The following is a 14,565-nucleotide window of genomic DNA, read 5'->3' as shown; positions in this document are numbered from 1 at the left end:
AGGCAGCAGCCTACTTCTCTTCTCTCTCTCCTTCTTTCTCTCTCTCCCTCCCGCTCTCTCTCTCTCTCTCTCGCACTCCGCTGCAGCACCCTTAGCACCTCAGTTGAGCAGGAGCACCGCACTGAGTCACATCTATACACACACGTTCTCTGCACGCACATACACGCACACATACGCGCACACAAGCACAGCCTCCTGCGGTATCCCATACGGCGCAGCGGCTTTTCCAACGGCATACCAAGTGCGTCCTCGCCGGGAGATGGGAGGTGCGGCTCCCGGGTCTCAGAACACTCTGAGAGGCTTAGTAGAGTCCTGCTGATCGGGGATGCTGCTGGAAGTCCGCTGCTGTTTCTTTCTCCCGTGCAGGAATCGCTTCTAACTACACCTTTACCGGGGATTTAAAGTGGACAAGCCGTCTGATCAGGATATAACATTACTCTAAGCATTTCATTTTTTTGTGAGGGGAAGGGGGGAAGAGTAGAAGGAGTTGGGATTGCTCTGGACGTGCCTCTTATCCGCAGTGTCGATGCGGCTGCGGCTGTGAATGATATCTGCATAGATTACAGGTAAGGAACGAGGCTTGTCACTGCGTTAGTTCCCACAACCGGGACTTATATTTGCAGGCTGTGGTGGGCATCATAGCCGGGTTTGAGGTTCCCCACTGCACCAGCCAGGTGACAAGAGGCGTGTTGCACCTGTTCTAGCTGCGCCATGCCCGCTCTGCGCACTCCGATAATCGGTCGGATTTTGTTTTTAAAATCCATTTGGATCGTCTCATTATATCCCCGAGGAAGAATTGTAGGATAAAACCCCCCAACAAATTCTGCAATTTGTTTTAACTTGGGACCTCAAGTTGACCGAGTTTCCTCCGTTTTCATTGGCTATTCGTACCCTTCATCCCATGTGAGCCACGGAGAGGTGCGTACCCAAATTGTGCTCGTTCCTCTTGCAGCGGTAGCTATGACGGTTCAAAACGATATTATTTGTCGGGGATTCCGCGTCGGTTTTACGCAGTGTCTTCGGAGGATGAAGCAATGTGTAGGACTGGTATGTAGTGGCGCTCAGACTCCTGGACCAAAATTAAGATATTGGAGGTGGCTGAGCTTTACGAAATGCAAAGATGGAAATGGAAAACTACCCGATGTTTTATTACATATGGTATTTATTCATTTCTGTGGCCTTAACAAAAAGTTAACACCTTTCTCAAAAATTTCAGTCATAGTTCTTTCAAAAAGTTATTTAAACCGTTCAGTATTGGAATATTTCCTATTATTTTAGGTTTCCACGCAGGGCTGAGTGTATGCAGCCTGTCCCTGTTCAGGCACGCTGCTAAAGAACTTTTCTAAACAGTTTCACTGTGGCACAATCCAGCATGTGCATATCACAATGTTTAGTTATTTTGTTCGTTTAATTGCGCTTTCCTGACGTTTTTGTTTTTCTTTTTCTTATCTACGGTTTGTCAGCTATCTCAACCTGCAGGAAAACCCACGTTAATGTGCCTCAAATTGAACACTGGGACATTTCTCCCCGTGCGGATCCACGGTCGTAGGGTCCGTCGTGGAAGCCTGAAGGCTTTTGAACTTGACCGATGTGGATAGAGCACTGCGGGATGTACTTCACGTTAGGTTGAGACTAAAAACCTGACTACATGGCATTTGGTCTCTCGGGTAGCAGGCTACTCAGTTTAATGTAACTTTATCTTAAGGCTTGGATTTTATGTTAGCACTTTCATTTTCATGTCGGAGCACACTACGGGTATGATTTAGGGCTAAACTTAAAAAAGGATTAAGGGATCATTTCAATTGCTTTGATGTCGTAACAAAAGAAGACACTAAAGGCGCATTTATGACATTGTTGTCTTTGCCACAGGCACTTTTATTCGCTTAAATGATATTCAAGCCTTTTTATGTTGAGTAGCTTATAAACCCAGCTGTGGCTGTCTGGAGTGCTGATTGACCTGCCGAGAGAAGATTCAAACAATAATCCACAAGAATAGATTTTTCTCATGCTTTCACTTTTCGTAGATCACATGCAACAAAGTCAGTGATAGAGTGATGAGAAATTTTTCTCTCATCACTTAAAGATATTGAGCGTCTTGAAATAATGCATGTAGTTCTGATAACAGCAGCTTGTGGCACTTTGCTGTCAGCACATTGGACTTAGTCTAGATTTTGGTTGTACACAAGGTAAATCATCCCCTTTGGCTCAGCCTTGTTGTGGGTCACTTGAAGCGATTTCTAGAGATTTAAGCAAACTGTGCAAGCTCTGCCCCGCGGTATGATGCAGCTCTTCAGTCTCCTCCATCCATCTCCTCCTCCACTGCTTTCTCCTTCCTCCCTTTCCTTTCTCCCACCCTCCATTGCACCTCATGTACGGAAAGCAGCTTCTGCAGCCAACCAAAAATGCAGATTTGTAGTACAGCATCCACAGTGAGCACTCTGAGCTCCTCTACTGGTTTTCCCCTCCCTCTATCCACCTGCTCTCCACACTCAATGCATCAATTCAGTGTTGCCCTTCAAGTCCCTACTTGATGTTACCCTAATGTAAAGGAGTGCGGCAGCATTTTTACACAACTATCTCGCAAAATTGTACTTCTAGTTGTGTTTTTGATGAGCTCACCAAAAGTCTCATGCTTGTTCAGTGCAAGAGGATGGCTGAAGGGACGAGGCTATGTGCTTTACAGTCCATGAGGGGCAGTGTGGCTCATAGGATTAAGTGGATTGATTGAGCCCATGTACATGGCTGATGCTGGCATTAATTTTGATTTTGTCTCAGTTCCTACAGTGAATTATGTGTTATTGCAAGTTGAATAAGTGACTGTGAAATAGTTGTTATACACAATGTTTTATGACATTTGCTTAGCTGTGCTGTGGGTTTGGAAGGAAGTGAAGTGACTGAATTTCATACATTTTGCAAAGAGGGCAACATTGGCATCAGAGTTCACCCAGTTCTTTAACTACTAATTAAAGCAAATGAATACAAAAATATGTCTCTTTACTGATTAGTCGTCCACTAACTGGTGTTTTAACTATCTGTGGTGGTGAGGTGGTGAACAGCAACATGCATACAGGAAAAATGCATTCAGCTTATTCTTCTGCGCTTTGCGATTTAGGCTGGAAGACAGCCTTCTGTGTTTTGTTTCCCCAAAACATGCATTCAGAATATGCACATCTATCTTGTTTCTGAATGTTCCCATTTTTTACTCAAATTGTCTGTGCGCTCAGCTGCTGTCAAGGTCTTAAGGCAAAAAAAAATTTGATCCCTGAGCAATTTGCGAGTCATCTGTGTTCAGCCTCCTTGCCCTTCGGCCAAATTCCAGCTCAGTCCTAAATTCTTAGCTCTCAGAGCACTTGGCAGTACTCATTCTCATTCCTTCCCTTCCCGTCTGTTTCCCTTTCTCTCGACGTGTTGTCCATCAAGGCCTGCCTATAGGAATTGAAGCAGCATCCTTTATCTGCCTGTAAGCACCTCATATTGACATACAACCCCCTGTCTGTCGGCCAGTGTTACGGCTAGAGGGCTGGGGTTTGGACCCGGAGAGCACAGCCTTGTCAATATTATGGCTTGCTAATGGATAAACTCTCACTCCAACCTTGGCAGTAAAAGACGCTCATTGCAGTTTGGTAGCGGTCCGCTTGCAAGAATAGGCTCCATAGAAAATCTTTGCAATGTGTTCGTGTCAAGGGGGGGGGAATTGTGAATGAATATGAGTGGGAACTCTTAGTAAGATTTGCTGTAGCGATATAAATGCCTGGTAGCAGTGTAGGCAAGACCCAGCGGAAGTGTGCTTGTGTGTCTCTGTGTGGGTGTGAATGATGCATCTGTGACTGGCTGGCGAGGTCCTATATGAATACTCGGGTCACAGAGACGTATCGTCATGTCAGACTGAATGATGTGTCTGTGGATTGGACCTGAATGGAGCTCTCTGTTTGTTCTTGTTCTTTTTCTGTTGCTCTCTTTCTCACTCAATGTCTCTCTCTCTCTCTCTTTCCGTCGCACTCACTCACTCATACACACTTACAACCCTGTGGGCTGCGACAGGACTACCAGACACAGGCTTGTGTCCAATTAGACTCCCTCCTCTCTCATGCCACCAAACACCACCGAGGAGATTGCAAATTGTATTTCCGTGTCACCAACTGTTCTCCCCACTATAATCTGTCTCCCATATTTTAGGACAGTCGGAGACATGTTTCTTTAACAAGAGAGGCAGGGATAGTATAAAATTGGAAGAAATATTTTTCGGTGTCTATTAATCCCTTCTTACTTGATCAAAGTTAGATTCTCTTGGCTTACTGGAGCGTGATAACCTTTTTCTTTGTTCAGGGTGAGCGCAATACATGGTGTTACACTTTGAATTATCATTCCATTGATGCATAAAACCCATCTTTGTTATCTTGTCTGTATGGACATGACCTTGGAGTAAGCTTAAAATCTGGTATGCAATGTGTGATTGGGTTTTAGTTGACACTGAAAAAGATGCCATCTCTGACTGACGGCCTGATGGCTTTAATCTAAATTCCAATTTAGAGGGGGTGGGTAGATTCTATGCTACATTAAGGGAATAATTGCTTACAAGTATGTAATTAACCCCTTTTTTTTTAATACACCGAAGAGGTGCATATTGATGTTTGCACAGCAATAACAGCAGAGATATCAAGTGAGGATCTCCAAACAATAGGCATCGTGAATTCTGTGGGGAGAAATCAATACATGTCACCACGTTCAGTTTAATGAGAACCTTTGTTCTCCTCTGAATAGTTTAGCCGTTATATGCGGAAGAAGAACATGTGAGTGCATGTGTGTATGTAGACACATACCGTAGTCAGCATCTTGGCCACAGAGTCCTATTAAGCCATTGCATACCTTTATAATGGACCCCAATCCATGTACACGCTACTGTATCACAGTCGCACCACTTTTTATTTTCTCCTTCCAGGCTTCTATCATGCTTTCTTTCATCTTATTACTCAATTCTCCTCTCTCTCCTATGGTTTCTGCCTCTAGCACTCTCCTCCCATATCTTTCTGCCACACTCTAAGCTGCCAAGCACATAACTTTATCTTTGTGTATTTGTGTGTGGGGATGGGCAGAAAAAAAATCCAGACTGTTGTGTCATTGGAATGACCTATGAAGAAGGATATAAACCGAGAAGGAGACATGGGATGTTGTTTTAGATGAGAATCGGGGAGATGTGGAAAGTCACTGACGTATCAGTGGGTTTGCCAGACTGCTCCTTTTGATAAGACCATATTAAGCGTTTCTCCCAGGTTTCTATGATTCATATGGAGCCGTGAGTCTGATGTATAAACAGCTCTCTTTGATGCAGCAGCAGATGACACGCTGTGGCATATTGGCTCTTATGCCTGTGTGTGCCAAGCCGAGCATGACAAGCAGTAAATTAGTTTTGTTTCAGATGCATGAAATGATGAGAAAATTGCAGACGGTCTTAGGGCATTTTTTTTTTTTTCCCTTAGCTATCTCTCATTTACTCCTTCACCGAGGCCTCAAGTCCACGCAAGAATTAGGCGCCTAATGGTGTTTTAATCATGCCTGTTGGAAGAATGGGCGTGCAAGCATGTACGCATGTTCTATGAATCCATTTTTGACAAAACCTTCTCAATATTTTTCATGCAACCAGTCATCATATGAAAATTTATCTCATTCAGTTCTTCGAATAACAAGTTTTGTTTTAAGTGAGCATGCAATAAGAAACTATGCTTTTATAGTATGTTTTTATAAGCCAAAATACAAGTATATTGTTTGTGAGTCCATGGATCATCCTCTCGAGCAACAGCAGGGCTGTCAGTTTGTTGTAGCAAAGGTTATTGGTAGCATGTTTGTGTTTGACACTCTCGTCCCTACTCCGCTTTGACTTTATTGCTATCATAGCTCTGGATTGACCTCAATAAGTGCTGTTCTTTAGAAAAGTTAACATTTCAGCTTGAAAAGAGAATCCCTGCTTACAGCGCTAGGTACTAAAAGAGGTCAGCGGTTTCTTTTGGGATGTGAGCAGTTAAAGTGTCAGCTTTTTTTTAGTAAGTAATGAGAAGTAGACAAATATTTCTTCCAGCTTTTTGGTAAATGCATGTCTGGTAAATCTTGGAGTAAATAACTTATGGAACAGAATTATGTAAATAAACTAGACAAAACAGGCAATTGTAATCAGTTACATTTCTTAGAATGGAATTTTATAAAAATGGTAGTGATTAGAAATCCACTTTTGAATATGCTCTTTTCCACAAAGGCGTATCTTTTGACTAAATAGTCGCTCTGGTACTTTTTTGCAGTAATGCCTTCCTTTGGAATATTTCTGGACAACATGGGTCAACAAAGCTTTTGAGGAAAATTTAAGTGCAACACAATCCAGGGTACAATTTCATAAAGGCAAATCCACATCTAGACAGGCAGCACTCATTTGCCAGTATGCGATCAAATTTTGAGCATTGTCCTTGATTGGTTCTCTTGTTTGAATTTGCACCGCCTCTTGTGTGCCTGTCAAATCAGTCTGTATTGCTCTAAGCTACTTGAGTCTGCCAAGCCTGCGAGCAGCCTACCGCGCCAAGGCGAGTGGCAATGTCTTTGGACCAGAATGTCTTTCAGTGCTGGAAATTCAGCAATATTTTTCTTTTTGGAATCCAAAAAAGACTCTGCGGCAATGAAGTGCTGCAGTAAAGTACACAGAAAGCAGTATTACTATACATTTGTTGAGATGACCGGAGTATTTAAAGTTAATATGTCTCGCCATTCTTGTCGCCCCCACACACTCTCTGTTCTGCTCTTTCTTGTACCCTCTCTCTCTCATTTCCTGTCTGCTGTGAGTGTTGGCGGTGTCAGGGGGCATCAGTATTCAGCGTCACCACAGTAATTGTGAAACAGTGGGTTCAGAAAGGACCCCTGCTGTTCTATAGCCAGAAGGCTGAAGGGAGGATCTACTTTACTGTAATACCCTCCCCTACATCACCCACCTTATTCTGTCTCCCCCTCCCCCCCCAGGATATATCATAGTCTAGCAGCATAATGTTGGGGATATTAAGGAGAGACTTAACAAGGCTTACATTGGGTTTTGTGTTATTCTTCTCTCTGTGTGCTACTCCCTTTTGAGTTTGGGATTTTGCCTTCCTTGAGTATATTTTATTTTCTTCTGCTGATGGGATTTGGAATGGCTCGTGTCTGTGCAAATGCAGTGATTGACTCTTAGCCAAGGCCCAATTCTCGCCAACCGCTGTGGTGAACAATTTGTTGCTCTCCTGGAATAAAACCCTTTTTCCTTTGTCATTCTTTTAAGTCTCTGACTTTCGGTGTGATCGTATTGATTGCTTTGATTAAACTTTTCCGAAAAGCGATGATTGCACGAGAATGTTAAACTTAGGACCTGCACCTCACCTCAGCTATTTATCTGCTAATTATCTGTTTGGTTTACTTTCCTCGTTGTCACGCTTTCCCTGTGATGTTGGTGGGACTGATGATCATTAACTGATTTAATGAAATCTTTCTGCATGCTGGAGCTCAGTCAAATGAGGTCCTGTTAAATCTTTCCCTTATAGTCACTCACATCGTCCTTACCTGCTACCCACACAACTGTTCCTATGGCAACATGGTTTGTCAACTGAGAACCCCTTCACAGCAATTGTAATTACTCATGTGCTTACCTTGAAAAATAGTAAGCAGCATTAAAGAGACACGGATTGTTGATTCTCTGAGCTTCTTACCTTTCATATGACACCAAAAGGAGATGGAACATCATCTCTTAATATATTAATCGGAAGATCATTGATGCTTGTTGATATTCTAACCAGTGATGACTGTGTCACTGTAGATATTGATTGGATTGGCTGAGTCTTGTTAGTGGCTGCTGGAGTGTTTGTAGTCTGGCACTTGTCATACCCTTAGGTATTTTTTTCCCATCCTTCCATCTTGAGCAGAATGGACCAAAGGGCCGCAGCTATCTTTTATTGATTAGTTAGAAAAATGATTGACACACTGGAAAGAACTTTTGGTAAGCTTCAAGGTAGTGCTAAGAGAGTAGGGAAACTCAGCTGGAAAAAACCTGCTGACTGAGATGGTGGATATTGCCGGGTATACCTTTGCCATCAGGGAATACCTTTAACAAAAAGCAATGTACATGGTGTGCAACAATGTTTAGGTCAGTGGTACATGTCAAACTCCACATGATGGCCAAGGCCTAAGGTTTCTCAGCTAAACCTTTGCCCAGGGCGTGATACGATCTCTGCTGGCTTTCCTTTCTTTTCATATTGTATCCTGCTGCTATTTTTTTTCCAAGGAAATGATACACCCACCTGTGGCTTTCCACATGACATAAAAAATGTGTTTTGATCCATGGTTCAGTTCTTTTGCTGACATGGCCATTGTAGAATTTGTAGGTGGTGAACAGGAGTCGGCATGTGCATGATGACGAGGACAAGCCTCCTATCCATACATGCGTAAATGAGCTATATTTACATTTTAACCAGTTGTTTTTGGTTCAGCTATTTTTGCTAGGTACTAACCACTGCAGCAAACGAAACCTGCTGTTTTAGAGATGCTGTGACTGAGGCAGCAAATCATCACACTTTGCCCCTCAGAGTTGCTCAGATCCTCATACTTACCTGTTTTTCCTCCTTCTAACACATTGACTTCAAGAGTTGACTATTCACTTGCTGCCTAATATATCCCACAGTTTGGTAGGTGCCACTGTAACAAGATAATCAATGTTCTTTACTTCACCTGTCTGGTTTTAATTCTGTGGCTGATTTGGAGCATATAGAGCCTTTCAGTACTGAGCACACATCTCCTTTTTGCCACCTCCCACACAGAGCACTGGGAGTTCCTGTAGACATAATGCTCCAAATCCCCAGTTGACAGACTAGCAGAGGAAAGGTTAGCCACTTTGTTGTATTGCATCAAGCTATTCTCCCTCTCACTTTTTCCCTCTGTTGGCTAAAAAAAAAAAAAGGCTGTCCCCTCTCTCTGCGAGTCTACAAACGTAACTGTGGAGAAAGCACAAGGTTTTCATCTCTCCCTCCCCCTTCTTTTTTTGTCCATCCGTTATGCATTGTCATGGCAGTCCTTCCAGCTGAGCTTTGATTGGGTTGTTCTGGGCCCACCGGCAAATCTGGCAACCAGATAGTTATGTGGTGTGTCTCTGTCCATGTGTAAGTCGGCGTGTGTAAGAGGGTTTTCTTCATGTCTCTGGGAAAAAGCAATGAGATGAGGTAAAGCTTTCAGAAAATCAAAGTATAAAAATGGCCATGACAAGCAGGGGAAAGACGAAAGCAAGGGAGGATGAGAGGGAGGAAGAGAGAGGGGTAACACGCTGGATAATAATTTGCATCCTCTCACTTGCCACTGTGAACGATGGCTGGCTAGAAAGCTTGTCTGATGTGTTTATGCCGTAGGCTTTGAAAGATGGAGTTAAAGGGAGAAGGAAAGTTTAAGGGGAACCATGCAGAGGGAAGGGAGTGGTTGTGGAAAGGCATGTAATGAAGTGTAAACCTGCCTAAACTCAGTTTACCCACATCTTAGTTGTTGTGATGGCGCTCACACATATCTCAGCTGAAGATTTTCTTTTTTAATGTAAATTCATTGCAATGTACACGCCACCCGGCTGAACACCACCGTCTGTCAGTTCTGATGCACACTTCGCACTCTTGTACCAAGAGTAGTTAACCAATGAGCTGGAGCAGCTCCACTGGGCAAACTGTGGCTGCTTTTTCTGCATTTTATCTGTAAAAAGTTTTCATATCACTGAATATTGACAACATATATGCTGATACTGAAATCGGCAGACAAATTAGTTATACTAGGGTCCAGCAGTTCTGCACAGACATATTTTAATTTATGTCAGCTGGCGGATTTGTAAATAGTCCTGCGTCTGTAGGGTAGCTCTGCCTCTGTGCTTAAGAGCTGTGCTTCCTTTAGCGTCTATCTCGGCAGCCAATAAACCCCGTCCTGGAAAGTGAGTATTCCTGCTTTGTGAAACCTGATCCCAGTGGATGGTTAAAAGTTGACAACACAAGTCCTGTGTAACAAGACTATTGATGTGGGGCCACCTTTTTAAAACTTCTTGGCAGCAATGATTCTCTTTGTGTGTGGAGTCCCGGGTCACTACACAAGCTAACCCAACAAATAATGACACAAGACGTAGAAGAAAGCTGTTATCTTACTAAGTTTTGACCATTTTTCGCTAAACAAGTTTTAAGACATGTTAAGTCATGTTACTGTAGTGGGAAGATGATACTGCAAAATGCCCTAGGGATCCTGCAGCAGGAGGGATTTTGTGTATGTTGCACATTCTTCATATTCACACACACCTTTGCACATTTAACTGTTTATATGCCTCAGTCATGTTGAAACATTAGATTTTGGTTGACATTTTATTTTGTAATGGTGCAAAAACAAATTCGAAATCCCCCATAGTTATGTCTGTTTTGCATACTGTATGAAATACTTTGAAATATTACTTTAAAATGTCCAAATTAACCCTTTTAATGAGCATTGCATCTAGTTTTCAGATCATTCTTAGTGTCTAGGGTCTTAGCTCCACCGTCCTTCTAGTTTATACTCTTTGAATTATCCTTATTTGAGCTCTCATAGTTCAACGAGCTACAGCTTAGCAGGAGAAATTTATTAGCTAGGTGCTCATATAAGCTGTGTGTTAGTGTTTGCATTACCCTCAACGACAACTGCTTATCTACACAGGGTGCATAAACTCTTTTGCATGAATGACTCCCATGATGCATCATTGGACTCATTAATTAGATATTAACATTGTCAACATGTTAATAACAAGCCCAAAGGAGACCCTGCACTGTCATTATTGACAATTACTTGCAATTACTGGCAATTACTGACAGTTACTGGCAATTACTACCAATTAAACCATGCCATTCTCAGTCTTAGTAGTGTAAAAACTGCATGCTTTCTTCATAAAAAAGTCAAAGAATGACATAAAATCACAGATGTGCACGTGTGATGCATGTGCCCACAGTAGTTACATGTTTTGAAATAATCTGAATTAAGAGTGAACATGTTTAGTTTGCAGAGCGGCTAAAATATCACGTTATTTAATCACCACAATTCCTTATCATAATGATTTTCTCATTTTCTCTTTGACATTTTAGGGAAGTGACACATCCACTTCTATACTTCTGCTCATTTATCAACCGTTTCTTCTTCTACCTCTCGGTCTGTGGTAGTACTAGTTGTACAGCACCATTGGCTGAATGTGTTTAAAAATGGAATATCTCAGCAGCTAGAAGGGCACTTCTGACACATGCTGTCAAACTGCTAATATTTCAGTTTTCCCAGACCATTACGGTTGGGCTGCAAGTCTCTGCAGATGTAGACATTCTGTCTTCGCTAGCATGCCGAATATTCTCCATCCATTCCACAAGGTCTATACTTAGGTAATTTACAGTGGATAGACATGTGAACAGGCTGACAAAGTATGACGTGTGCTGTTTCTAGAAGAAGAGTGGGGACTGGGCTATATTTTTCTTTCTAACTGAAGCACCCGTGAAGTCAAGAGTGAGACACAATCAGAGATATGTGACAATGACAAGTTCCTTTGTATGACAGTACATCAGTGTCTCTATCAGAATTTAGAGCTGTTAATGGATACATCTATTTGCCGTGATTCACAAAAAAAAAAAACATTAAAATGGAATGTAGTATTTAGTTTTCCACTGAGGCAGTCAAAGTGTCTTCCCGACATGCACCGTTTTCCACTAATCTGATGGGATCTAAATCAAGTCGCAGCAGCAGTCTTAGTAGGATATGCAAGCACAGGATTAAAGTCCTCCTGAAGAAGCCCAGGCATCAGCAGACATTCAAGGACCAACGCAGGCTTTTGGCTGGCATGGGGAGAGACTTTGATGAAAGTGAGGCTGTCCTCGTCCAGCAGCAGAGGGAATACGAGGACAGGGTTCACAGAGAGGAAAGGGAGCTTGTGAGGCAGAAAAGGTGACGCCGACTCAGCTGCAGGAGACTCAACAAGACAATCTCTTCACAGAAGTTTTGAGCCAAATGTCTTTGTTTGTTTACCGCAGCAATTCCACACACTGCTTTTACTCCACCTTGACTCTTCTCTAACATAAAAGTAACCGTATTCTGAATAACAGACTGTTGCCACATTAGTTGAAGCTAGCAATAATGCATAGCTTGTGATTCTAGTGCTTTAATACGCTGATTCAACTCAGTGATCATTTGTAAGGCGGTAGCTTGTGCCGCTCTCATATTGTGGGTGTTCGAATTATTTATTAAAGACCACCAAGTATAAATTAAAAATAATGTTTATTGGTTAACTTGAGCATGATTTCAGAATGATACTTTATGTAATCGTTTAATCATAATAACAGTGATTTTTCTCTTGGCTTAGTAGATCAGCAGGGCCTGGATACATTCTTTGGGAGATAAATCGAGAGAAACAAAGAGAATAACAAGTTCAATATAGGCCAGTCAGCTGACCTTGTTCCAGCTGTGCGTAGTAAACCAGAAGCTGAGATCTTTAAGACTTTTCTTCCATGGATTACGAGGGAGAGCCGTAATCCATGAGCTTTAAGCAAACCAAATCATCCACGGAAGTGATGAGGCTCACAGATGTGCATGGTGCTACAGCGATGTGTATATGTGTGTGAGGCAGAGAGACAGCGAGATGGAGTGGGTTACAATAGGATGGATTAATAATTTTGTTTTGTCCAATAGTTCATTCCTTGTCCTTTATACCAAGCTTAACAGAGCACACATGCACCTTATACACATGCACACCTGAAAGATCAGTTTTTGAAGAAATAGTGCAGAAACAGATGGAGAGATCAGAGAAGAAAAAGAAATCTGCATTTTTTTTTTTTCCCATTTTAGTGTAATCACCACAAAGCCTTCTAAATTATCAAGCTTTCATGTCTAAGAAGTTAATCTCAGAGGTCAAGTCTGTTTTAGCTCCGGAACAGAGAGACAGGAAGAAAAGGAAAGAAGAGGCTGCATGCGGGTCACACAGGATTTAGACGGAGAACGAGACAGAGGTATGAATGTAAAGAATGAAAGAAACTGTCATGAGTAAACATCGGAACTGGGCCAGGTCTGATCCTGCACAGAGACTCAGCTAGGAAACCCGATTTAGTCAACAGGCGACTTAAGAAGTTATTTTGTCATGGCGTAATAGTCTCTTCATTTTTTTTTCTTCTTTGGTGCCACAAGAGCTGTAAGCACCTGAAAATAAACACCGTCCTGATGGATGCCAGCAGTGTCTCGGTGTCTGAGTGCATGATAAAGCATATGGGATGTCAGTGATAGCGGCCCCTATTTGATGTGAATTACAGAACTTGACTTACATATGAGCAGATACTTTCATTTTAAGTCTGACTGACTCTACTGTCCTTAAAGTACTATAGGGTATTATCTGGTGTGTAGCTGTGTGCACTGGTGCTGTTGTGACTATTTGACACTTCTGTGATTGGCTTTGTTCTACCAGCAGTGTTAGATTTCTATCCTTGTTAATGTATTTAAATATTATGGTGACAATTTACACGTGCTTTCCCTCAAGGCATCAGTAGTCTCTCTATAGGTCAGTCTCTTCTTAAGGACTGATCTATTGTGAGTGAGTACTCAAAGTGTGCCTGCATGTTGCATGATCAGGCTTTTTCACAGCAAGCATTTTGGCATGTAATAACAGGAAAGTAAAGGTATAATTAATTATTTAATTGGCGTGTCCTATTTTCATGACCCTGGTACTGTTCAGGCTCTTGTGGTCTTTGTTACTGGAACATCTTGCCAGGAAGAAACAGTGTTTGAAACCAGACTGAAGCTGTGCTGCTTTCATATGCATTTGACTACTACCAAAGTGTCAGATTGATGTGCTTGGCTTACTACATGTAACATGCATGTTTTGTGTATATGCATTCTGTAAATGAACATTTTTTCTTTCTTTCTTTCTTTCTTTTTTTTTTTTTTTTTTTTTTTTACATAAACCTCATAAATTCCTGTAAATTTGATGCAAGTATAACCCTAAACATCATCGTCTGTAGCTAGAGTATACTGTTTATAATGACTGGAGGTCTATAGTCTGCCATCTGCAAAATGAAGTGTTATAATTTCTGATTTATTACCTGCGTAAGTGGCACTGGCACGCTCGGATATTGCTCAGTGACAGAGGTGGGTTAAAGAGAAGGGGTGCTAATGTGAAAGACCTTTAAGGATGCCACCCCTGTTGGAAGTGAAGTCTTATCACAACTCAGTGAGACTTGATTAGTGATTATTAAAACCTCAGAGGTGCCTGTGTTCGTGCAGCTGTTAATGCCGTGCCGACAACTTCATTAATATTTTGCAACAAACATCTTAAAATTACATCGGCTGAAATTATTACATAAGATAAACAGTTATAATAACTTGCCCCCGCTTTCTATTTGATGAACTAAGTAACAAACTATTTCTTAATCACATCAAGCATCTCTGACATTTCTAAAATGCAATTATTTCTCCTCGGCAATCAACATTCATTATGTGTTATCTATGAAAAGCTAAGGTTGGACGGTAATTTTGGTCATGCTGGTGTGACGGTGAGGAGCT

General features: G+C 41.9%; 1 protein-coding gene across 1 annotated transcript in view; it reads left to right on the top strand.

Annotated features, from left to right (window-relative positions):
* The first annotated feature begins 940 nt into the window (after window positions 1–940).
* The window catches only part of plxna4 (plexin A4), a 241,034-nt gene continuing 227,409 nt past the window's right edge, over window positions 941–14,565 (top strand). The window contains 1 exon segment of the mRNA XM_040035324.1: window positions 941–1,047. Coding sequence (XP_039891258.1) covers window positions 1,035–1,047 — 13 coding nt within the window. The 5' untranslated portion in view covers window positions 941–1,034.

This window comes from Simochromis diagramma, unplaced genomic scaffold (assembly GCF_900408965.1).
Source record: "Simochromis diagramma unplaced genomic scaffold, fSimDia1.1 OVJJ01000816.1, whole genome shotgun sequence".
Lineage (NCBI taxonomy): Eukaryota > Metazoa > Chordata > Actinopteri > Cichliformes > Cichlidae > Simochromis > Simochromis diagramma.
This window is presented reverse-complemented; position numbering and strand designations above follow the sequence as displayed.